We start from the raw sequence: 24,401 nt of genomic DNA, 5'->3' as shown, positions 1-24,401 counted from the left end.
CGGAATGGTTGCTGCATACTGGAAGGGATCGTAAGTTGGGCTGTCGATAGGAAGTTAGGGTGGGTGCTTTAGAAATAACTGCAGAGTCTACGAGGTGGAAAGTGGTCTCCATGATTAGTTTGCCGAGCCTGGTTATGGAGGGATGGAACGTAAAGATGAGGGGGTTTCGGAGTGGTTGCTGCATACTGAAGGGATTGTATGTTGGGCTGTCGATAGGAAGTTAGGGTGGGTGCTTTAGAAATGACTGTAGAGTCTACGAGGTGGAAAGTGGTCTCCATGATTAGTTTGCCGAGCCTGGGTATGGAGGGATGGAACGTAAAGATGAGGGGGTTTCGGAGTGGTTGCTGCATACTGAAAGGGATCGTAAGTTGGGCTGTCGATAGGAAGTTAGGGTGGGTGCTTTAGAAATAACTGCAGAGTCTACGAGGTGGAAAGTGATCTCCATGATTAGTTTGCCGAGCCTGGTTATGGAGGGATGGAACGTAAAGATGAGGGGGTTTCGGAGCGGTTGCTGCATACTGAAGGGATTGTATGTTGGGCTGTCGATAGGAAGTTAGGGTGGGTGCTTTAGAAATGACTGTAGAGTCTACGAGGTGGAAAGTGGTCTCCATGATTAGTTTGCCGAGCCTGGTTATGGAGGGATGGAACGTAAAGATGAGGGGGTTTCGGAGCGGTTGCTGCATACTGAAGGGATTGTATGTTGGGCTGTCGATAGGAAGTTAGGGTGGGTGCTTTAGAAATGACTGTAGAGTCTACGAGGTGGAAAGTGGTCTCCATGATTAGTTTGCCGAGCCTGGTTATGGAGGGATGGAACGTAAAGATGAGGGGGTTTCGGAGCGGTTGCTGCATACTGAAGGGATTGTATGTTGGGCTGTCGATAGGAAGTTAGGGTGGGTGCTTTAGAAATGACTGTAGAGTCTACGAGGTGGAAAGTGGTCTCCATGATTAGTTTGCCGAGCCTGGTTATGGAGGGATGGAACGTAAAGATGAGGGGGTTTCGGAGTGGTTGCTGCATACTGAAGGGATTGTATGTTGGGCTGTCGATAGGAAGTTAGGGTGGGTGCTTTAGAAATGAATGTAGAGTCTACGAGGTGGAAAGTGGTCTCCATGATTAGTTTGCCGAGCCTGGGTATGGAGGGATGGAACGTAAAGATGAGGGGGTTTCGGAATGGTTGCTGCATACTGGAAGGGATCGTAAGTTGGGCTGTCGATAGGAAGTTAGGGTGGGTGCTTTAGAAATAACTGCAGAGTCTACGAGGTGGAAAGTGGTCTCCATGATTAGTTTGCCGAGCCTGGTTATGGAGGGATGGAACGTAAAGATGAGGGGGTTTCGGAGCGGTTGCTGCATACTGAAGGGATTGTATGTTGGGCTGTCGATAGGAAGTTAGGGTGGGTGCTTTAGAAATGACTGTAGAGTCTACGAGGTGGAAAGTGGTCTCCATGATTAGTTTGCCGAGCCTGGGTATGGAGGGATGGAACGTAAAGATGAGGGGGTTTCGGAGTGGTTGCTGCATACTGAAAGGGATCGTAAGTTGGGCTGTCGATAGGAAGTTAGGGTGGGTGCTTTAGAAATAACTGCAGAGTCTACGAGGTGGAAAGTGGTCTCCATGATTAGTTTGCCGAGCCTGGGTATGGAGGGATGGAACGTAAAGATGAGGGGGTTTCGGAGCGGTTGCTGCATACTGAAGGGATTGTATGTTGGGCTGTCGATAGGAAGTTAGGGTGGGTGCTTTAGAAATGACTGTAGAGTCTATGAGGTGGGAAGTGGTCTCCATGATTAGTTTGCCGAGCCTGGGTATGGAGGGATGGAACGTAAAGATGAGGGGGTTTCGGAATGGTTGCTGCATACTGGAAGGGATCGTAAGTTGGGCTGTCGATAGGAAGTTAGGGTGGGTGCTTTAGAAATAACTGCAGAGTCTACGAGGTGGAAAGTGGTCTCCATGATTAGTTTGCCGAGCCTGGGTATGGAGGGATGGAACGTAAAGATGAGGGGGTTTCGGAGTGGTTGCTGCATACTGGAAGGGATCGTAAGTTGGGCTTCGATAGGAAGTTAGGGTGGGTGCTTTAGAAATAACTGTAGATTCTACGAGGTGGAAAGTGATCTCCATGATTAGTTTGCCGAGCCTGGTTATGGAGGGATGGAACGTAAAGATGAGGGGGTTTCGGAGCGGTTGCTGCATACTGAAGGGATTGTATGTTGGGCTGTCGATAGGAAGTTAGGGTGGGTGCTTTAGAAATAACTGTAGAGTCTATGAAGTGGGAAGTGGTCTCCATGATCAGTTTGCCGAGGCTGGGTATGGAGGGATGGACCGTGAAGATGAGGGGGTTTCGGAGTGGTTGCTGCATACTGGAAGGGATCGTAAGTTGGGCTTCGATAGGAAGTTAGGGTGGGTGCTTTAGAAATAACTGCAGAGTCTACGAGGTGGAAAGTGGTCTCCATGATTAGTTTGCCGAGCCTGGGTACGGAGGGGTGGAACGTAAAGATGAGGGGGTTTCGGAATGGTTGCTGCATACTGGAAGGGATCGTAAGTTGGGCTTCGATAGGAAGTTAGGGTGGGTGCTTTAGAAATAACTGTAGATTCTACGAGGTGGAAAGTGATCTCCATGATTAGTTTGCCGAGCCTGGTTATGGAGGGATGGAACGTAAAGATGAGGGGGTTTCGGAGCGGTTGCTGCATACTGAAGGGATTGTATGTTGGGCTGTCGATAGGAAGTTAGGGTGGGTGCTTTAGAAATAACTGTAGAGTCTATGAAGTGGGAAGTGGTCTCCATGATCAGTTTGCCGAGGCTGGGTATGGAGGGATGGACCGTGAAGATGAGGGGGTTTCGGAGTGGTTGCTGCATACTGGAAGGGATCGTAAGTTGGGCTTCGATAGGAAGTTAGGGTGGGTGCTTTAGAAATAACTGCAGAGTCTACGAGGTGGAAAGTGGTCTCCATGATTAGTTTGCCGAGCCTGGGTACGGAGGGGTGGAACGTAAAGATGAGGGGGTTTCGGAATGGTTGCTGCATACTGGAAGGGATCGTAAGTTGGGCTTCGATAGGAAGTTAGGGTGGGTGCTTTAGAAATAACTGTAGATTCTACGAGGTGGAAAGTGATCTCCATGATTAGTTTGCCGAGCCTGGTTATGGAGGGATGGAACGTAAAGATGAGGGGGTTTCGGAGCGGTTGCTGCATACTGAAGGGATTGTATGTTGGGCTGTCGATAGGAAGTTAGGGTGGGTGCTTTAGAAATAACTGTAGAGTCTATGAAGTGGGAAGTGGTCTCCATGATCAGTTTGCCGAGGCTGGGTATGGAGGGATGGACCGTGAAGATGAGGGGGTTTCGGAGTGGTTGCTGCATACTGGAAGGGATCGTAAGTTGGGCTTCGATAGGAAGTTAGGGTGGGTGCTTTAGACATAACTGCAGAGTCTATGAGGTGGGAAGTGGTCTCCATGATTAGTATGCCGAGGCTGGGTATGGAGGGATGGACCGTGAAGATGAGGGGGTTTTGGAGTGGTTGCTGCATACTGGAAGGGATCGTAAGTTGTGCTTTGATAGGACGTTAGGGCGGGTGCTTTAGAGATAACTGTAGAGTCTACCAGGTGGAAAGTGGTCTCCATGATTAGTCTGCTGAGCCTGGGTATGGAGGGATGGAACGTGATGATGAGGGTGTTGCATGGTGGTTTAGATCTTGGTTGGGGAAATAGAGCGTCGTGTCGCGAAATGTTAGAGACGCGACTGCTCGCATTGCGCAGAATACTGAGTGGGTAGCTACTTTCAATAAAAAAGGCGGTCATCATCTTAAAGGGGCACTCAGGTGGATTCTGAGATCGTCTATTTCATGTCATAACTCAATCTACGGACTCTAAGCATCCTAAGAAACCCGAAATTACATACAAGGGCGGTCAATCTCGCTATTTAAAATTCTATTAAAAATTGCGGCATGCCCTCCTTTCTGCGCCGTGGCGCAGAACGCCAGAGGGTGCCATCGGACGGGAAGGCAACAGGGGAGGGCACATGACAGCCAATTACGAATAATGGCTTCCCAACACACTAAATTTTCAAACATGTGCGCCTTGGAAAAATCAGTCTGCCGAGAAGCCGTCACTCGTGACTGGCTGTCGCGTGCCCTCCCATGCTGCCTTCCCGGCCGGTGGCACCCCCTGGTGTTCTGCGCTACGGCACAGAAAAGGTGGCGTGCCACAATCTTTAATTGGAATTTTACTATGAAAATCGGCTGCCCTTGAGTGCTATCTTGGGTTTTTTAGGATGCTTAAAGCCCATAATTGAGTTATGCCAATAAATAGACGATCTCAGAATCCACTTTAGTGCCCCTTTAAGCTGTTGACGGAAATCAATGTCGTTGCTGCAAATCCTACAAAGGCAAAGGATCTGCAGCCTCAAACGCCTTGTTGAGCTCCAGCACTGGTTTGCCCAGGGGACGACGCTGCACCCTTTTTTCCAGGACACCACACACCAGACGGTCCCATAGCATGGCTGACAAGGTCTCACCAAAGGTGCAGTGTTCGGAGAAGCGGCGTGGGGCAGGGACGAAATTCGACATGCTTTCTCCAGGCTGTTGGCTGCACTAATGAAACGCAAAGCACTGAACAATCACTGACAGGCACCGTGTGAAGTGGGCGGTGAGCTCCAACACAATGTCTGCATAGGGAGTCCACTGGCACACACAACGAGCATACGACGGAGTAGATTGTCGGTCCACAAACGCTACACGGGACTGCGCATATTGGGGACTCCTCGACGATGTTGAGCACAACGAAGAAAACATTTAGTCGCTCCTGGTACAGGGGCCATGTTTCAATCTTTTTGGGTCGAACTCTTCGAGATGTCTAAGCCGCCCCATGATGACAACGTTAGGCTCGTCTTTTTTCGCCATATGCTCTCGTCGTTGCCAAGTTGCCACGAAGCTGTCGTTGCTCAAAAAAGTGTAATTGCGTGCCTCGGAGTTTGAATTTCTTCATTCTCGTTGTTGCCCAAAGCTTTATTCAGGCGGCCGACTTGGCCGCGCAGAAAAGAGGAGTTAGACAGGAGACACGTGGTTTACGACGAGTCCCCAGAATGACAAACGGTTCGGTAAAACCAGCTTGACTCGACTTGGCTTGACTTCTGCCGACTCACCGATGTTGCCAGATGCACACACAACACTCACGACGCAAGATTCCGTTTCATTTTAAGTGCAAGATCCAGGCTTTCAATGTCGCTACCAAGCATGCACGATCATGTAGTGGTAGCATCGTTCAGGCCATAACTCATGCTCATAGCTTCAGCTTCACTCGCGCATGAAGTAAATGAAACCATAGCCCCTCTATCCTCTCTAACTCTCCAAGTCAGTAGTAGGCTGAAATTTATCCATCACTACAAGAAGTTGGGAGTGATGCTGAGAAGTCTGGGAGGGTCGTCGCATGTACGGAATTGACTGATCGACGTGCCGTTCCCTGCAAGATAATGTCCTGGGTTGGGCAAGGTTCGAGCATGTTGGATGTTATCAGGAACACGTGGTTACACAGGATCCGTGGGGACACGGCGGCCCCATTGACTGTGGCCATATGTGCCTGTGGCGTCACTGCTTCCTGAGTGCTAGCCAGTGCCAACCTCTGGAAGATGGTCACGAAACTGCCTCAGCATCCCAACATTGAGATACTGGAACTGGTAGCAGTGGTCTAGGAGAGCCAGAGGAATCACTGTAGTTGGATAGAAACATTGCAACAGATGCATCAGTCCTCTAGGCATAAAATATCTTACACCTTAGACATATTATTCTCAAAATTGTAGATTCAATGGGGAAGCAGAGCAGTCAAAATTTCACCACACAGCTAGCTTGGAACATTTCTTGGAAACTTCACAGAATGGCAAACATTCTATAGCTTCTAAACATAGTATTTACAGTGCTAGAAGCTGGCACTTTTGTCTTGTATTTAGAAACAGTTATTCAGTCATTTTCACCTCATCAAAGATGCACAATTGGGAAGATGATCAATCCAGTTGTTTTATTCACATTAAAACGAGTTAACGAATAACTTTAGAATGCTGACAGGAGCTATATCAGTTAGTTTTGAGTGACATTCAGTAAAAGGAAGACAAGTGAATTTTTTTTTCTGTTTAATTTTGTGAGTTTGAAACAAGATTGCCTGCATTTTCTAAGAGCTAACAAAACATGTAGGGATATTATTTCTACTAGTTCAAACACTTTTTCTTTTTTTCTTGGTTTTTGCAAAAAAGGGTACTTACTATTTTTATTGTGCTTTGGTAGCCGCTGGTGCGGAAACTTGATGTCCCAGGTGGCATTCCTACAGCGATTCCCTATGACCTGAGGGAGTTCTGGGGCAGTTCGGTTATCCCGTGTGTGTTTAACCGTTCAGCGGTCGCGGCGGCGCTCACGATCTTCGGCTAGTCGCGTCGGAGGGGTGCGATCACTTGGCAGTGGTTTGCCTCACGACGAGCAAGTTGGCGATGGTTCTGTCCTCCGCAGGAGAGTATGGCTTTGCAGCGCCGACTCACTTTGTCACTGGGGTGGTTAGGTGCACGCAAGTCACCTGGCGAACCAAGCACTCTATGTAACACCGACAAGGTGCCTGATCACGTCGCCGACATCAGCCAAACGCCTGCTTGAAGACGCAGTACGTTAGTAGGTACGGTAGCCTGTCTTCTAACCGAAGCTCGCGGAATGCGTCTACGACGAAGATGATGGACGGCCTCCTCAACAGTCGGAGACGCTCGAACCAAGATCAATCCATACCGTCATGATAGTGACGGCGGAAGCGCAATACGGCATCCCAGATCCCTCGCAGACGTAGAAGTGGACACGGCAGCCGAAGATCGAGCGTGAGGGACAGCCAGAGCAAGCAAGCACTACCGAAATTAACGAAAGCGCAACATAGCCCCCCAGCAAGCTGTCAGCTGTAGTGGCGGAGCGCGGGAGGCTCGGCTTACGGATCGGCTTATGACGACGTTAGGTTCGCTAATGGATTTCGCCCCACGCTTCGCTTTATTTTTTCGTCAGAAACTAGTGAGCGCAACTTTCTATCCCAGTTTTTTGTTATATTTTCTTGTCCCAGCAGACAACACACACAAAAACAAGTGTTTTGCCGTGTTAAAATTGTTTATTGACGAAAACGTGTTCTATGTGCACGAGACGAATTTGCGATCGCAATTGTAATAGACATCACTTAAATGTCATTTTATAGCATCCTCGATCATCCGCACCGGTGCGCACCGGGGCACTGAGGTGCGCCCCTTCATCTTCGATCAGGTGCACCGGTGCGCACCGTACGTCCTCGATCAACGAAGCGCACCCTCCCGGTGCGGCTTTTCGTTGCCCCAACGTGCACCAAGAAAATCGGCGGTGCGCCGGGGTGCAGTCCCATCAGGCATTGCGGCCGGGAGCGGGAATCGAGAAGATGGCGGGAGTAGCAGACGCGCAGACTATCGAGATGGCGATCTTGCAAAAACGAACACGCCTTGCAGCTGCACTAGATGATTTCCTCGGGTCTTCTGACGGCGAGACGACGAGCTTCTCACCATCGCCGCGATTACTGGCGATTGCTGCGGTGGCAAGGAGCGCCCGAAAAGCACGAACTTCGTGGAAAGCGGCGCGAGGCGTTTCGATGACAGCGAGGTACGGTATTATCCGTATTATCTGGCGTTTCGCATGTGGAATTGTCACCCGCTTCGTGAACCCATCGACAATCACGTCCACGATGTTTATTTCTGTGGGACCGTCAAATCCGCGAGTAAAGAAATAAAAGAAATTGACAGCAGACGGGCATCGTGCGCTGACCTACGCAAGAAAAAACGAACAAAACGCGAAGTGACGCAAGGTGGAGCTCGCCGCGGTGCACCGGCGCGGCGCAGTTTGTCCTCGATGTTGCACCGACATCGCGCTGCACGACCGAAGAGCGCTGTGCACTGTGCTGGTTTCAGGGCGATTCCGGTGCGAGTTGATCGAAGATGCTATTAGTTGTCGTCTGGCAGGTCCCATCATGAATGTCATTTGAAAACCTGAATGTCATTTGGCGTAAATGCCATTTTAGCTGCCGTCTGACAGGGGTATAAGAGTACTTGAAACAGACCACGACGAACAAGAACGCTGGATCCACAAACACCCGGGAAAAGCTCCAACGGCCACGATTCCGCCGAATGCGACCAAGTGAGCTTCGGCAGTTAGGCCTAGCAGGCACTCGGCGACCGTTTGCCCCTGACCGGCTGGCGTGCTGAATGGGATATGCCCGCGCGACCCTTGTGAACCCTTCCCGTATTATACTTTGATCGCTGACCTCAATTTTTGAATTAAGAGGTCAATTTATTCCTCTTGTTATCTCCTTGTTTTCCGAGGCAACGGTGACTCTCGCCGGTGAAAAAGCGGTGAATCTCCGACGAACGCAAGAAAGGTAAAGCAGCCATCGCTTTGACGAGCAGACGTAAAGCAGGCGACGTTAACTGCGCCAACCCGCCGACGCCGTTAAAGAATGAGGGGTCTCGCCGCACACGAAAGGAGGGAAAAAGTATTTGGGAGGGAACTTGCGGACACTCACGCTCACTCTCGGTTCAGCAAACAAACCTCGGCGCCTCGGGACACCTCGCCAGTGAGTCCTTCGACTTCTCTCCTTGATGCGCGTCTGCTAGTTGTTAGACAAAAACAACGTACCGCTCGAGTTATTTCGTCTGCCCTCTCTGAAAGGCGAAGTCGAGCTCGCTCGTAAAGACCTGCACTTCCGAAAGTCGCAGGAAAGGTGAGACAGATGCAGACGATGTTGCGAGCAGACGACGTTGCAAAGGAGCAGACGACGCTCAGATAGGGGGTCGCGATCAGCCAATCAGGGCTCGGCGTTCTGACGTCACCGCTACTTCCTTTCTCATGCGCAGAAGACTAAAATGAGCCCACATGCGAGGCGTATACTCACGTGACGGGATTTTACTGGGGAATTGTAGTAGACCGTTTCCGCAGCCCGCTAAGCACCCGGATAGCGCTCCGTAATCGAACTATGCAGACAAGGCTGGCGGCGCGCATGCGCAGCTGTGGCGCTTTGTTTACGGATACCGTAGCGGAGGAGAAAAACGGTCTACTACAATTCCCTACTGTCTCTTGTCGAACGCCACGTTCGATTGCATCGAACGTGGCGCTCCTCTCAGGTAGATCGCAGTGGCCAAAAACTTCGATGTCGGCGGCGGCGAAAATTTACTTTGCGGACGTCAAGTGGAGCAACACGGGCGGTGCCAACTTCATTTCACAGTTTCCCTTTGTCTTTTTCGTCGCAGCCGAGGTAAACATTTTATTTAGTGCAAAGAAGCTCGGGGGGTAGTTTTGAGAAAGTCAAAGCAGTTCTTCTTGCAGGGTTGAACAAATCTGAGCTCTTTGCAACGCCTGAAAAATATTGCCCAGGGCACAGTTTCCTTTGGAATAACACAGCTTTCTCTCTCTCCCCCCCCCCCAAAAAAAAAAAAAAAGAAAAAGAAAATTATCCTTGAGTTCCATGTATTTGCAAGGAGCAGTCTACCCCTTGGGTGGGTGGGGGGGGGGGGGGGGGATGAGTACGACTTCATACGTATTCGCATCGAAAAAAGTGTGGAAAGTGTCCTCACAGATGAAGGGCGTGACGGCCTATTCCCTTGTCCATGTTGGGTGATCGGAAGACAGAAAACAATAAAGTTTCCGAATTGCACTTATTGGCAGAGCTTCCATGCTTTGGAAACATAGAGACCATACATACCCTTGGAAATGCTAAGAAACTGAAACTCAAGATACTTTACGCTGCCAAGATGGCGGCGTGTAAAGTGCTGCCAGATCACCAAGCAGTTTCGCTAAAACGGCATATTCGCTTTTTGAAGTTTTCGTTTATATCATGTTTGGTTACATCTACTGTACCAACTACAACTATCAGAAATCTCAAATATATTGAACTTATGGTAGATCATGAGAACTATTGATTTAAATATGTACGTCATTGCGGAGGTTACATATTTCGCGTCAAAATTCCGAAAACATGGCTCCTTTTTAGGTTTTGTCACAAGATTTCCCGAGCCGCTATCTACAAAAATGAATAGATGCAATATTAAAACGTACGTCATAAGTATTTTATTAAAACGTTCTTTCGAATGATATATAAATAAATGCTTTATCTTGAAAACACTTTTTTAGCTCGCTCCAAACTTGTCCCTGAATACTAAGCTAAAAAAAACTTCGCAAGGGCAAAAAAAAAAAAAAAAAAAAGGATAAAGGATCGTCTATTTTTGTTTGAATTTTACAGTGATTATCTTTCGCTGTACTCTTGTGTTTTTCATCAAAACAAACATGTTGCATCATTTTTGTTTCCTTCAAAGTTGCAGCGCTGCAAAGTACACCTTCCAGGCCGGTATTTTTGCCCAATGCCACAGACGACCTTATCTATCGATTCCGTGTATTGTATGACTAGATATATTTTTGTGCTGCATTGGGGTATTGCGCTCAAGTTCAAGTATTTTACGCATTACAACAATACCTGCTTGCTTTCCCTTTGTACTTATTTCAACAATGAGGAAGTTCTAGGAGCTTTAACTGAACATTTTCCACAAAAGCAGGACGAAAACAAATCTAATCTCTACTACAACACTGTTTTGTTTGACGGAAAGTAGTAAAAAATTATGCACAGCGGTGCACATTATGTGCCTATTCATGAGGGTTGTACGTCCGGCTGACCAAGGTAAACCTGCGACTTCACTGGCAGACTTTCAGTAAGACGTTCATTAAAAATATTTGTAATTATTCATTCCAGTTTCGCCCTCATACTTTGCTCTCATTGGTCGGTTGTTATTTGTGTTTCGACCTTTGGGAACAGTTGCGCTTCGGCTGCTTGACGGCGCCTGTGCTCAGTGGCATAGCCAGGAATTTTTTTTCGGGGGGTGGGGGTCAAATTGCATGTGTATATTATAGGGTCGGCTGGGATATTTCGGGGAAAACTAAAACCCCAATAAGGCTCCCCCTCCCCCCCCCCCCTCCGTCAGCGCCCCTACCTGTGCCAGCGGTGCGGTGGTGGTTTTCGTTTCGGCAGAGGGAAGTGGCGTTGGCCTGTTGGTTAGGCTATTTCGTTTACCAGAGTCGCTAAACTCGTCAAACACAAAGTTGGGGCCGAAGTTGACGGAGCGCACCGATTGGCCTATCACGACGATGACTTCGCGTTTTTTTTCGTCGACGTCCAATCGCCGCGCTCCGCGAACTTTTGGCTCCAACGTTGAGTTTGACGAGTTTAGGGCCCCAGTACGTCGAGCAAACGGCACCTCGTCTATTGCTCGATTCGGTGGTGCTCTAATTCCGGTGGCCACAGCTTTGTCAAGTTCTTTGGTTTCTCAAGTGACGAAAGGTACAGACAGGACACTGCTATACTTTTTTTTTTTTGGGGGGGGGGGGGGGGGGGGGTTGCAGTTATACAGTTTCGGATTGCCGAAAACTTGCTGGTGCATCTTTCATATTGGTAGAGTTATTGTAGAAGGTCAGAAGAGACAGGGCATTTATGTTAAGATGAGTGGTATGGGGGGATCGGTGTTAGAGCACCGTAGCTCAGTAGAACGTGTGTGGAGTAGTTCGCGCTGCAGAAGGAACCTGCGAGCATGGGCGTGCCAACTGTGGGGGGCAAGGGGGGCTTTGGCCCCCTTAGTTCTCAGAGTGTGCGTGGGAGGGGGGGGGGGCAGAGCATGCGTTTTGCCCCCCCCCCCCCCCCCCCCCCCCCCCCGAAACAGCCGCCACTGGGCAAAGCAAACACTGGCCGGTGGCGCCCAAGGGATACCGAGGGCACCGTCCCTCACTCCTTGGGGGGGGTGTCTGGGTCTGGTTTGCCCCCCCCCCCGCCCCCCCCTCCGCTGAAAAACAAGTTGGTACGCCACTGCCTGCGAGAGACCGTGGGATGTGCGATTGTAGGTTCGGGAATACTTGAATAGTAGTTTCGTGTAGATTTTACAGCGAAGCTGTTTATGATTAGGGTTCCGTGGATTTTTCGCGTGCAGTGACGCTCGCACCGCCGCACGCGCACGCCTTCTCCGTGTAAATTATTCAAAGTAAATAACCAAAATAAAGCGTTGACGAACGTGCGTGCAAGATGCCTTTTGTTTTTGGCTTTTTCTTTCGATCAGTTAAAGCCTGGCAGTTCGACAACGGAGCCATAGAGTGCCCGGTCGCAGATTTGGAGCGCGAGGATCTGGTAGCAGGGAGCATTTCTCGGGGAACCTGGCATTCAGCGCACAGCTTTTGCAGCGGCGAGGACCCGAAACATGGTTTTCGAACCCGACGAGGAAATAAGCGGTAGCGCGAGTAACGCGAGGAGCACGAGCGGACATTCCATCGCTCGAGAGAAGTGTGTTTCGGCGTCTCGCCGCAGCAGGGTGCCCGTCACGTGGAGGCGTAGTCATTCGACTTGGAACAAAGTATGGTGCCTTCTCAATGACCGACGAGCCATCTACAAAGAAAGACTGGGTAGCCAAGGTTAGAGGGCACATAAATGTCACATTCAATTGGGGCGCACCACACCGCACCGCACTGCACCGACGGACGCGTCGCGTTCACATGGTCGTGTCGGTGCGGCTGCACTACGTTCATTTGGGACTTGGTGCGGCGCACGACACCGGCGCGTTGCTGCACCAGCTGCACCGTCGAAAGGAGACCGTGCAGCTTCGCGTACTGCGGGCCGGCGCGGCCTTGAGCTACCGCTCTCCACCTCCTTCGGCCCCTCTTTCCCTCGCTTCGTCTTCCTCGTCTCGGTAAACATGGCGGCTCGGGAGACTCTCGCTAGATGGCGCGCGCCGCCGCCCCACTCGCGGCGGATTTTGTTCAGTGGTCCACCCGTTTATGCTTTGCCCTTGAAGTGACCGCGCCAAGCGCGTTGCAAGGCGGAATGCTTCGTGTTCACTTGGTAGTGCGTCATACGCTGCACCCGCGCGGTGGCGCGGCCTTGGGGGCAGCACTTTCTCGGTGCTGCGTGCGCCCCAACTGAATGTGACAATAGACTGTCGAGGCAGACCGCTGGAGGGCAGACATGCAAGAACATTCAAGTATGCACCTCTACGCGTCTTACAAGACCGACATCGCTCCTATCCACTGGTGTGGAAATACGTTGGGAAGTCGGCTCCTCGCCGAGGCCCACGGTGGTGCCTTGCGTACCCGTCTGTACAGAAGAAGATATGACACCAACGTAACGGACGTGCTGTGCAGTGCATGTGGTGATGCGGACGAAACTTTACAACATTTGCTTCTCGAGTGTCCAGCACTGGAACCTGTAGCAGGCGTCGGTACTCGCATTGAGCAAGCTCTTGGATTTACGGAAGAAACCACTTTTGTGGCGTGCGCGAAGCGGAGGCTCGAGGCTTGGTGGGCGATTCACCTGTTACGCTCGCCGAGAAGGCATTGCTGGAGACGCTGCTGCAAGACTCGTGCCAACAGATCGACTACTCCGACAAGGAGCGGGAGGCTCTGCTTAGGGTGAGCAAAGCAAATGGAAGGCAAGATAACTTCAATGCACACCACCATTCATGGTTTAGAAGATGCTTCCCGACGTAGCGCTATTGCTGCTTCCGAGACAAACAAGGGGGCGGAGAAGGGGAAGGCGTTGGTAGAGGAGATAGGGGCATACCTGCTGGAGGAAGAGGAGAAACACAGGCAGGCCCCAGAGAAAATGTGGCAGGAGTTTGAGGAGAAGCTACACTTGTCAAACGAAGCACTTCTTGTTGAGCAGGAGCGTGCGACGAAGGTGATAGAGAACGAAGCGGCGCTGACACTATACAAGCGTCTGCTGCCCTCTATGAAGGATCAGGTGCTTCAGCGCAAGGCTGAGGCGCAGGAACGCGTGGACATGCTACAGAAAGCCATTGAGGAGTCCAAAGATGACCTGGAGCAGTGCAAAGCAAGGCAACGTTCGGACGGCTGCACCAAGCTCAAGGCGCAGCTGGACGATGCCGTAAAGGATCTCACCATTCATCTGGAGATGTCAAACAACCAGAAGTGCGATTTCGAGAGAAAGCAAAGAAGCTGAAGCAAGAACACAGGACAACATCGAGGGGTGCAGGATGCAGCACAAGAGAGGATTGTCTACGGTGAGGGAGTTGAAGAGGCAGTTCCAGACGGAAAGAAGACGGGCAGACAAGCTTCAGGAGAGACTTCAGGAAGTTCTCAACGGCACGAGTCTCGGGAGATCTGACGAGCTGTTTTAGCCCATTAACTACGAGGAGCGCCAGTGCGGTGACTCCAGCAGCAACAATACTCCAATTTCTTCTCCTTTTTTTTCTGGGGGGGGGGGGGGGGGGGGGGAGGTGTCTGTCTGTTTTGTAGACGCTCGTTGCAAAGAGCAAGCGCCGCATAAATACATACATACATACATACATACCCCTCATCTGTTGTCTGCCGCTCTACCTATTCAATTTCGGCGGCCGCTTCTCGTGGCGATCTGCCAGGCTTTGTCAGTATGGAGGAGGCTATGCTCGAGGTCGTTGCTTTGAAGCGCTCTGCCGCAGAACAATCACTCGCCCTAAAAAAACACGTGTCAAAGCCAGTAGCGGGGGCTATCTCGCGCTTGTAGCTTTCGCTGTACTCTTGGCTTAAAGGGGTACTGAACCAAACAATTTAGTGTCCACAATAGGTGGCGCACGGTCTTTCCACGAGCCAGCAGCCGCCGGTGCGTGCGAGCACACGCAACAAAATTGACGTCATAGTCCTCCATTCGCGCTTACAATGACAGTGAAATGAGTGAAATGTATAAGGAGTATTCACTGGTTCACTGGGCGCCATATTTGTGGGTGCTGTTTAGAGCGCATGCTCAGAACGAGCCCACATCAATAGGCTGTTAAGACCGGCAATCTTGAGGGTGCAGAATGCACGTTACAAAAGAACTTTGGAAGCTTGCCATCAGTACGCGCTCAGCAGTCGCGCACACAGCTATGGCCGCCAGTGAATACTTCCTATAGGCTTCGGGCCAAGGGAGAATAAAGACAGGCTTTTCATCTCCACAAGTGAAAGCTACGTGGTTGTTAGACCAATTGATCGCTTACCTTTTAGAGGAGACCCTACTGTGGAGATGAAAAGCTTGTCATTATTAAATCTTTCCCTGGAGTCCACCTATTTCACTGTCATCTTAAGCGTGAATGGGGGACTGTGACGTCAATTTCGTAGCGTGTGCTCGCACACACCGCGGCGGCCGCTGGCTCGTAAAGAGATCGTGCGACACTTATTATAGACACTGCAATGTTTGGTTCAGCCTAATTCAGCATCACTTTAATTCACACTGGAGCTCGAATCGCAACCGTGAAGCGGGTCCGCGCATTTTCATCATCAAATGCGCGTGAAACCGCACTGATTCTTTAAGCAACCGCGTTCGTAACCGCTTCGCGATTGCGGTTCAACCGCCAGTGTGAATGAGGCGTAACAGCGGATCACCCGCTCGTGGCACGTGACTTGCGCATTTGCAGAAGACTGCAGGTTGACTGGCATTTGTAATAAATGCGAAGAGTGAATATTATCAAGGGGCTTTAGTTAAAAGACTGATGAAGTGACTACCAGGCTTGAAGCATTTCACCAGGCCTTAATCACTACTGCCTCCCTTCCTTGAAGACCTAAGGGCAGCATAATTTTGATACTTTATCGGTGATGTGATCTGCGCCATTTGCACCAAAACACTTTCCCTGCGCGTGCCACTCTGCATGCGCTGGTTCGCAGATGTTTTAAAGGCCCTGGGTCTGAAAGCCTTTGAAGTGCTCGTGGAACAGGGTTGCTTTACATAAATGTAGCTTCTTCGTGAATTAATGACAGAGCTCGTGCACGTACGCAGGCATGTTTTATTCTTTGTAAGATTAGTTTGTATGGTAGCAGGAAAGTTGCCTGTATGAGTATATTTTCACATTGAAATTTTCAGAAAATCACTTATAACTTTTGATTAAGTTATCGGATCGGGCTGAAACTTTGGCATCTGGTTGTGACCTCTAGAGCTACCTTCGGACGGAGAATGAGCGTTCGGCAATGCCTAGTTTATTTTTGCGGTTAAAAAAAGACCCGCAAATTTTCTTTTGTGACTCCCTGTATATATTTTCTAGCTCAATCAAAGGTGCAGTATTGCCGCATGACTGGCTAGTGGTGGCTAGAGTTGTTCCCGTAAAAAAAAAAAGAAAAAAGCGGAAGATATGACGCAGTTCAAAACCATCGCCCCATTTCACTTACCTGCACATCTTGCAACTTACTGGAACACAATGTAAACAAACAACTCGTTTCTTTCATAATGGAAAATGTCGTGCTAGACCACAACCAACATTGTTTTCGTGGAGCCTTTTGTCAACAGTGACTCAGCTAATTGAATCTTATCATGAAATATGCAGCTAGTGAATGGTCGTAAGCAGGTGGATGCAGTACGTGTTCATTGTCCTGTCGAATGCCTTCGACAGAGTACCTGATCGTTGACTAGTGAAAGTATTAATACACCTTGGTGTTCCTTGATGTCTAATCAGATGGATTAACGGATATCTCACAAATCGTCAGTATTTCGTGGATGTCATTGGTACGCCTTCAGGGATGCTTGATGTATACTTCGGGGTGCCACAAGGTTCTGCTTTGGGCCCCTTGGCTTTTTTTAGTTTACGTCAATAGTTTGTTCGGACCTGTTGCTAACGGCCCTGTGAAAATACGAGTGTTCGCTGGTGACTGCTTAATTTATAGCACCGTTTTATCAATTCAGGACCAAATAAAGCTAAAGAACGTGCTATCTGGTGTGGCGCTGTGGTGTTGTGAATATAACACGCTGCTTAACATCAACAAAACTCAGTATATGAAAATTGCAACAAAGAAAAATAGTCGAAATTTTAATTACGAGGCTGATGGAGTCACACTAGGAAAAGCCGGCAGCTATAAATCCCTTTGTGTAATAATTTGAAGCGATTTAAAATGGAACCGCCGTGAGGAGTACACCGGAAAGCAAGCAACGAACAAATTGTGCTCTCTTAGAGCGCTTGGAAGAGCTCCACCCTCGGTTCAACTTCTAGCATAAAGAACTATAATTAGACCTATCCTAGGTTACGCGTCCAAAGCTTTGGATTTCTGGCAGGTAAACCTTGTTAAAGAGCTTGATGATGTCCAATCACTGCATGGCGGCGCGGATGAATTTGATCATACTTCATGCGATCAACGTCGGTCACGGGACTTAAAACCTGAGCAAATTTACAACCGCTAATAAATAGAAGATAATACGGGCGCGTTAAGTTTTTTTTTTTTTTTAGATTTATAGTAAACTCTTAAAAATGTATGACTGTAAATACCTAAAACAAAGAGTCTTCTACTCTGACCGATTCCATCATTCAGAAATTGTGACTCCTGGTACTGCTCGAATAAATACACTTAAAAATTATTTTTTCTTGAATACAATAAATTTATGAAACCAGCTACCCAGTGACGTTGTTGACTTTAATTCATTTTCAGCTTTTGCAAACTTTCTAGATATTCTTCTTCGGTGCCTAGTTGTTTTGGCACAGTATAGACATTTTGCTATATAGTGTATTGTTTAGGTACCAACCTATAAATATGTGTAATGTTATAAACCAAGCATGGCTTTATCAAATTTTGAAAAACGCAAATTTTGGGTGTGTGCAGCTGAGTATATTGTGTAAAAAAAGTATATGTACGCTAACTGTCGTGGTATTTCAGTGAAAAAAATGTGCATTGTACTTTGATCATTTTCTCCTTCTTTGGGCGGCATTGGGCTGACAGTATTGATAAATAAATAAACGGATAAGTAAAAAACCATTGTTACTGTGTCTTCTGTATTAAGGTATTAAGCTGCTAGGTACGGAATCAAGCCTGCCATACTGTTGATGTCATCAAAAGGTTGCAAAGAAGCAGGAAGGCAAAGTAGAGAAACACTATATAATATTAACGTGATATTTGCACTGGTGCGAATACAAATGATCTGTGCTTATGCTCCAAACGTTCTTTTTGCTACTCGAAAAGGTGCTCCAAAATGACTCTGACCGATCACATCGCTGCTGCTGCATGGATAGAAACTGAGGGAGAAAAGGAGGTGAGAGCGTGTGGGGACATTAAAGCACCAAGCTCTGGTTGGAATGGTTAGTGGGAAGGCGTCAAATAGGGCTGCCTTTGTCCATACTCGCTGTTCGAATGCTGGCGTTCAAACAACAAGGCAGCTAGTTTCGCTCTCATTTCCTCTTTTTCCTCAGTTTATGCCCGTATACTCAGCACGAACTATTTTCTGCTACATCATCAGAGGTTCCACGGTGCTGCAGTCTGCAACCCTGCACTTTTGCGAGAGCTTCGCCTTGCGTCTCATTTGCATCCGCTCGCGCAACTACAGCTTTGATAGAGTTGGAGCACTGCGGAGCTGCGCTAGCCTTTACAACGTAGCACAAAAAACGTTGATGCCGAGTATAGTCCTCTGCGGCACTATCTGAGCAATGGTCACTCATAGCGTTGCAAGAATTATGTCAAGCACACGGTGAAGGAATGGTGCATAAGATATTTGCAGATCGGAAGATCTTCCAGGGCTACGCGATTAATGGGGCCAGTACGCTCTCCCTCTGTAAGTGGTCACAAGCCGTTGCCACGCAGTCGATCACACTCAAAAGCAAAGCTGGCGAAAGTCTTCGTGCACCGTTTACCCTTGCACATTTGCAGCAGTGGCCAATCGTTAACTGCCACACATTGGGGCCTGACGCCGTAACACGAGACCATTCCACAGAAAAACTGCTCCTTTCAGACTAACATCCACTTAGCAACTACGTCGCCAAAGTTTTTTTTTAATTTTTATTATTTATACGTAACTTCCCATCGCATTAAAGGTTGACTCAAGTTCATCGTGGAGAGTCCACGTATACATCTGCCCGCCGACGATTCGGGAAAGGGGCTCGTGAACACTTACTTTGGATATATCTACACCATTGTCTGCACTTGATGTCCTCTCGATCGCTGCAGAACATCACGCCCAATCGTTGTGGGCGGGTGGCCAGAATGCCAGACGGTTCACATCTGCGTTGCTGCTCGTCCTCCGGATCAACCGTACCCGTTCGTGCACCTCGCGTCTGCACTCTCGCCCGTCCATTGGACCCCCACGTCCGCGTAGCGGTGCCAACCGCCTTCTGCCGGCGGACACGCGTAGCCCCAAGACGACCCCTGGGCCCCGGCCGTCGGATCGGGCATTGGTCAGGGCTCGTACTCGTGCAGTCTCTTGCGGAGCATGTCGTTCTCCTGCTGCAGCTTGTGAACTTCCTCCCGTAGCGCGATGTTCTCTTTCTCGAGGTACGATGCTCTGAGGACGATCTGGTTCTCCTTGACCCTGCGCACTTCGCGGGACCGCTTGGCCGCGATGTTGTTCTTCTGACGGCGGGCCCAGTACTTGTCGTCCTTGAGCTCGTTGGGGACGAACTGCTTGCGGGACTTCTTCACGATGGGCTGGGGCTTGAGCTCGTCTTCGGAGAAGGGGTGGTGGCTCGGGTCGAAGTCGTCTTGTCCCGGTATGGTTGCCAGCGCCAGGTCGGTCTTGGTGAAGCCGCAGTCAATGGGGACGACGGCTGCCGTGCTCGGGGAGCTGGGCCGTCGGCCCGTGAGGGCTTCGGCCGGACGTCGGCCGGAGTCGTCGCCTCGAAAGTGTTCGGCCAAGGACTGCATCGAGTAACAGGCTCCTTCGGCTGTTGGGGAGACAGGGGTGTTGGGAATAAACATAAATGTTTATGAGGATGAACACAATAAATGTTCATGGGGTAATGGGTGTGGGCAAGTCGGGATGTCTGGATTGCTTATGGAGTAGCGCCATGAAAAACAAACTGGAATGCCGTATTTCTTTTGTACGCCAGATTGCCACTTTATGTTCGGTTGTTTTTCCTCGTAGTACCTTTGAGCCCTGTTGACGGGATGTAAGGAAGTGCAACTCTGAGCTCGGGCGTTCTTATGTGCACGTGGCAATCGAGGCGTAGCTGCAGTGATATGACTATACGCCATTTGCGCCTAAGTGCTTCCCCTGTAACCATGCTGCTTTATTCCATAAAAATGGGAGGGCTTTCCGCCAACATTGCGTCAAGAGCTCATGTCAGTATACAAAAACAAAAAGTTCAGGCCTCACTACACCGCCGGATTGTCACGGTAAGCTTGCGTGAATTTTCCAAAGTTTCGGGTATCGCGTAATTTCATAGGCTCTTTGTATCGAGCATGACTCGGTACTCAGAAGTTTTGAAGCATTTCTCGTTGTTCTTGGGCTCGGTGCGGTTCAATTACGTAGATTCGTTAAGTGCGCTTCTCACGGCCTCGGAGTAGACAGCGCGATTCTTTGCATGAGTGCATGTCGTTTCGTAGCGGGGTGCTAAGATGTAAAACACTTCTCCAGGGTGGAATGCTGCACGACGCGCGTCGTTTAAACATACGCCAAAAGATGTAAAACATCAGAACTTGGTGAATGCTGATTGACCACGTATACGTGGCAGTAATACTTGCAAAATGAAATTTTGGTACGTTTATTTGATAGACTGTGACATTGTAACAAGTTGCGTGCACCACTTGCCGCTACCCTGTTTTTTTTTCGTTTATATTTTGTATTTGCGTATAGGGAAAGGGTTAAAAATCACATTGACCAGCTGTAGCTGGACCGCGCTTTAAAGGGAAATTGAAGCGTTTCTGTGTTTGAGGAAAAACAACACTTAAAGCATGTTTTTTTGGCCTCCCGAAATGCGAATATCAAAATCATATTTCATATTGATGCGCCAAGTAGCCACAACAGAGCTTTCAATATAGCACTGAAACCCGATCCTTCCCGTCGCGTTCGGTGCGAGGAAGGTATCGTGACGTATATTATACAGCAATCTCAACATTTTCGTGCATCCGAGCAGTCTGTGGATACTCAACGAATTTGCGCCACGCGGGACAAAACGGACCCCATATTTTTTGTGAACAAAGAACAAGTAGTGTTCATTACGATTTGGTTGACCTTCTGCAAAGGATAGACGGATGGATGGATGGTAATGGCTATGCCCCTAGTAACGGGCGGCAGCTTGCGTTACCTAGCCTAACATTTTGTCATCCCTCCTTTTTTTAAATTTCTATAAATTATTTTCTAACACAACCCCCCCCCCCCCCCTTTAAAGTGTTTCGATTGCTTATTTTTATTCGTATTTTTACCCCTCCCTAGGTCTTTTGCACCAATCTTCCAATCTCCTCTTAGTTACTGCAATTCTTTCCCTATCCATTCGTCCACGTCTGCGAATCCCAGTGCCCCCTCCGAATCCGTAGTCATCCCTCCCCCCCCCCCCCCCATTGCTCCGCCCCCCTCCCCCAAAAAAGTGGGACGAATACCCGTGCACCTTAAAATTAGATGTTCAGTAGTTTCCCTTTCGCGTTTGCATATGTCACATAGAGTGTCTATATCCTGGAATTTAGCCCTATAAGTTTTCGTTCTTAGCATCCCCGTTTTAGCTTCAAACAGCAATGAGCTCCCCAATGAATTATCATGCAACTGTTCCTTGTTGCGAATCGTCTAAAGTCTTCCAAGCCGACGGTGAAAAAATGATGCACAAACAAAATTGGGGAATATCCGTGAAGTGCGTGTGTTCGCTAGATGGCGCCAGCGTGTTCTCTCGTCCGGAACCTTTTATACTGCGAGAGTTTGGCTCTCTGAAATAGATTTTGACAGCCTGGCAACCGCAGCAACGTATAGTGTGACAACCGGGGGACGACTACTTTCGTCCGCCATTTTGTGGCGTTGATTCATAAGAATACTATGCTGGTTATCTGAAATATAGTAGAGAAAGACGTAACGCCATTTTGTGCTAAAGCGAAATCTGCTGGTTCTAGTGGGCCACAAGCTCCGCCCATCGGCCGAACTCTCTGAATGTAAACGGCTCTGCTCTCGTCGTAGGCGAAAACAGAAGGCACATCGCTGCTCCACGCACTCAATCCGGGCGTATGTTTGGAAAACATTGTGGAGGAAGTCTTTGGGCCAATTTCGGAGTGAGGTAGGGGCGAGGCTTAGCTAAACACGCCTGACTGGTTTCACCGTACGTTTGACCACAGCGAATGCAACGTAGCATTTGACTACGCTTTTCGCGCGTGAGGACGCCTGCTCTCCAAAGTCGCGCAAAACTCACACGGCCTTGGTTTGGCTCCGATGGCTCTTAGCATCCGTTGCGGCCGGACGTAAGGTCACACTTGCAAGTCCGGCCTCAGGGCGCCGCCATCTTGCTCTCTGGGGTGAGCTTGGGAGCGGCCATAATCCGATTACGACGCCCTACCAAGGCTTCGTAATCGGGTTATGATGCGTTTAAGCGCACCCCAACCGAACAAGATGGCGGCGCCCTGAGACCGGACTTCCAAACGCCCTGACGTCACATCGCATACTTTCGACCACTATGAAAGAGAGAGGGAAGGAAGCTGCTTTTGTTTGAACTTCGAGTGACGGGTTAATCTGCAATCTTCTTGGAGGAGAATAGCGACGTTTAGGCAAATCTGGGGGACACAAAAGGAATCCTGGTAAGAGGGGATCTCCTCCCCCCCCTCTTATCTTGTGGCCACCGGAGGGCTCTTTGGATGACGCCATGAACAGGCCGTGTAAAGCCTTAAGCCTGCTTCAGATTGTACTCCTGTGTAGAACTATTTCACAAGGGCGTCGCCATCTTGAAATAACGTCACCTCCACTACGAGCGAAAACATTGCTTTGCCGTCGCCATGCCAATAGAATACATTTAGGATATAAGCGTAACCGTCACTTATTCTCGTTTTGTCTCGCCTTTATTTTTTTACTATTTGCAGGTTGAGATGTCTTACTAAATTTTCGTCGCCCATACCTGATATGCCTGCCAGGCGGCTGGGGACGAGAACAAGCGTCTGCTCCCCAGCCACCCCACTGGCGTATCCGGCATGAGCGACGCAAAAGTAATAAAACATTTCAACTTGTAAATAGTAAAAAGAAATATAGAGGGGAGGCAAAACGAGTATGGGTGACGGTTACGCTTATGTCCTAAATGTCTTCTATCGGCGTGGCGACGGCGAAACAGCGTTTCCGCCCACTCCAGAAGTGACGGCATTCAAGATGGCGGCGCCCTTGTGGGAATCTGGGAGACGGCTAAAGGCTAGCACGTGATTCACCGAAGCGTGCTTGGCTGATGGTGAATTCAGGTGGTCGCCTCTCTTCTCTGACCCAGATTCAACAGTGCGCCACCTCCTCGCCGCCAGAGCTACTGAAAATCCTTTTCAGCCGATCACAACTTTTGGACTCGGAGCGCTCTGACATTCTCGGACCAGTCACGGCAATAAAACTTCTTGACATTGCTGTGGGTTACAAAAATATTTTACAGCGCACGATGGACGATAGAGCAAAATTTACGCTCGCGACGTCATGAAATTACAGCTGTGGCAAACTACGCAAAAAAAAAAAAAAAAACAGCAACATGCTAACTATTTTTTGTTGAACGAACGAAAGCCAACCTATAAAAATAGTTGTTATCTAGTCAAGTTCTCGACATTGAACGCGTTACGATAGCGGTAATGCGTAGGGCAGAGCAGGCAGATATCGAATGGATAATAAACCGCATTTTTCTCACGGCAGAACATCGTGCATCACAGAGAGGACATCGTACGTATCGCAATGCGACACTAATAACAGTTCATTAAAACTGGCTCTCCCTTTATTTTATAACGCAAACCTTTAAACGCACTTTTACCAAACCTGAACATACCTCGAAGCGCCCACAAAACCCGGTAAAAGAGCGACGAGCTCTGCGAGCTGTTTCTTTGTCGGTTAGGCTTAGTGGGTTCACCTCCTTGAGATGAACGATCTCGTAGAAGCACTGGAAATACTTTCATCGTCGCGTTTTCCAGTCACGGTCAGAAGCCCCGAATGTCGTCCCGTCCGTTGTAATTCTCGCACCGTCAGACACTCAAGCACTTTGTTGAACCAGATATCCATCGCCGTCATGCCGGACCCCGCACACCGTAGACCACTGCCGGCCATGATCAACAAAACCGCGTGATCCCGTCCAAGTACCACGTGACGCTTGCGCCGCTCTGCACTACGACAGTCAGAGACGGTGTGCTAGGGAGCGCTCCAAGGCTTATTCACACGATGCACCTTTTCAACGCGCCACAGTTTAGCGAAACCAAGATTTCGCGAAATCGGCCTGTTCACACGTGGAGTTTGACGCGCGAAACCTGTGACGTATTGACTCACGAGAATTGCGCCAAAACTTGTCATCTGCGCCGGGAATACCAAGCGTTTCACATCAAAATGATATGAAGTACGCACAGTGTGAAGAGACTGTCTGTTTTATTAATACCACTCAATAAACTTCGTCAGATTCGGCTCGCTGGGTTTACTAGTCGTGCCAAACCCGGGAAAGACCGTGAACGTCAAAGGCAGATGATATCGAAACATTTCGGACATTTTTTGCACCTCTAATAAAGAAAGTTATCC

At 49.1% G+C, this 24,401-nt stretch overlaps 1 protein-coding gene across 2 annotated transcripts; it reads right to left on the bottom strand.

Annotated features, from left to right (window-relative positions):
• Window positions 1-18,666: 18,666 nt before the first annotated feature.
• LOC8029284 (hepatic leukemia factor-like) lies at window positions 18,667-23,978 on the bottom strand. 2 transcript variants are annotated; one of them, XM_040216492.2, is made up of 2 exons: window positions 23,668-23,978; window positions 18,667-19,635 (listed from the first exon to the last, which is right to left on the bottom strand). In XM_040216492.2, exons 1-2 carry the CDS (start codon window positions 23,792-23,794, stop codon window positions 19,151-19,153), a joined length of 612 nt encoding a protein of 203 aa, XP_040072426.1. In that variant the 5' UTR covers window positions 23,795-23,978; the 3' UTR covers window positions 18,667-19,150. The 2 variants fall into 2 exon arrangements, with proteins under 2 accessions (XP_040072426.1, XP_040072427.1); XM_040216493.2 differs by having other exon boundaries at window positions 18,668-19,637; window positions 23,795-23,975.
• Between the last annotated feature and the right edge of the window lie 423 nt (window positions 23,979-24,401).

The sequence above is a fragment of the Ixodes scapularis genome, unplaced genomic scaffold (genome assembly GCF_016920785.2).
Source record: "Ixodes scapularis isolate PalLabHiFi unplaced genomic scaffold, ASM1692078v2 PGA_scaffold13__105_contigs__length_92229423, whole genome shotgun sequence".
In the NCBI taxonomy this organism is placed as follows: domain Eukaryota; kingdom Metazoa; phylum Arthropoda; class Arachnida; order Ixodida; family Ixodidae; genus Ixodes; species Ixodes scapularis.
The sequence above is the reverse complement of the archived record's forward strand: the minus strand, read 5'-3'. Positions and strand labels throughout refer to the sequence as shown.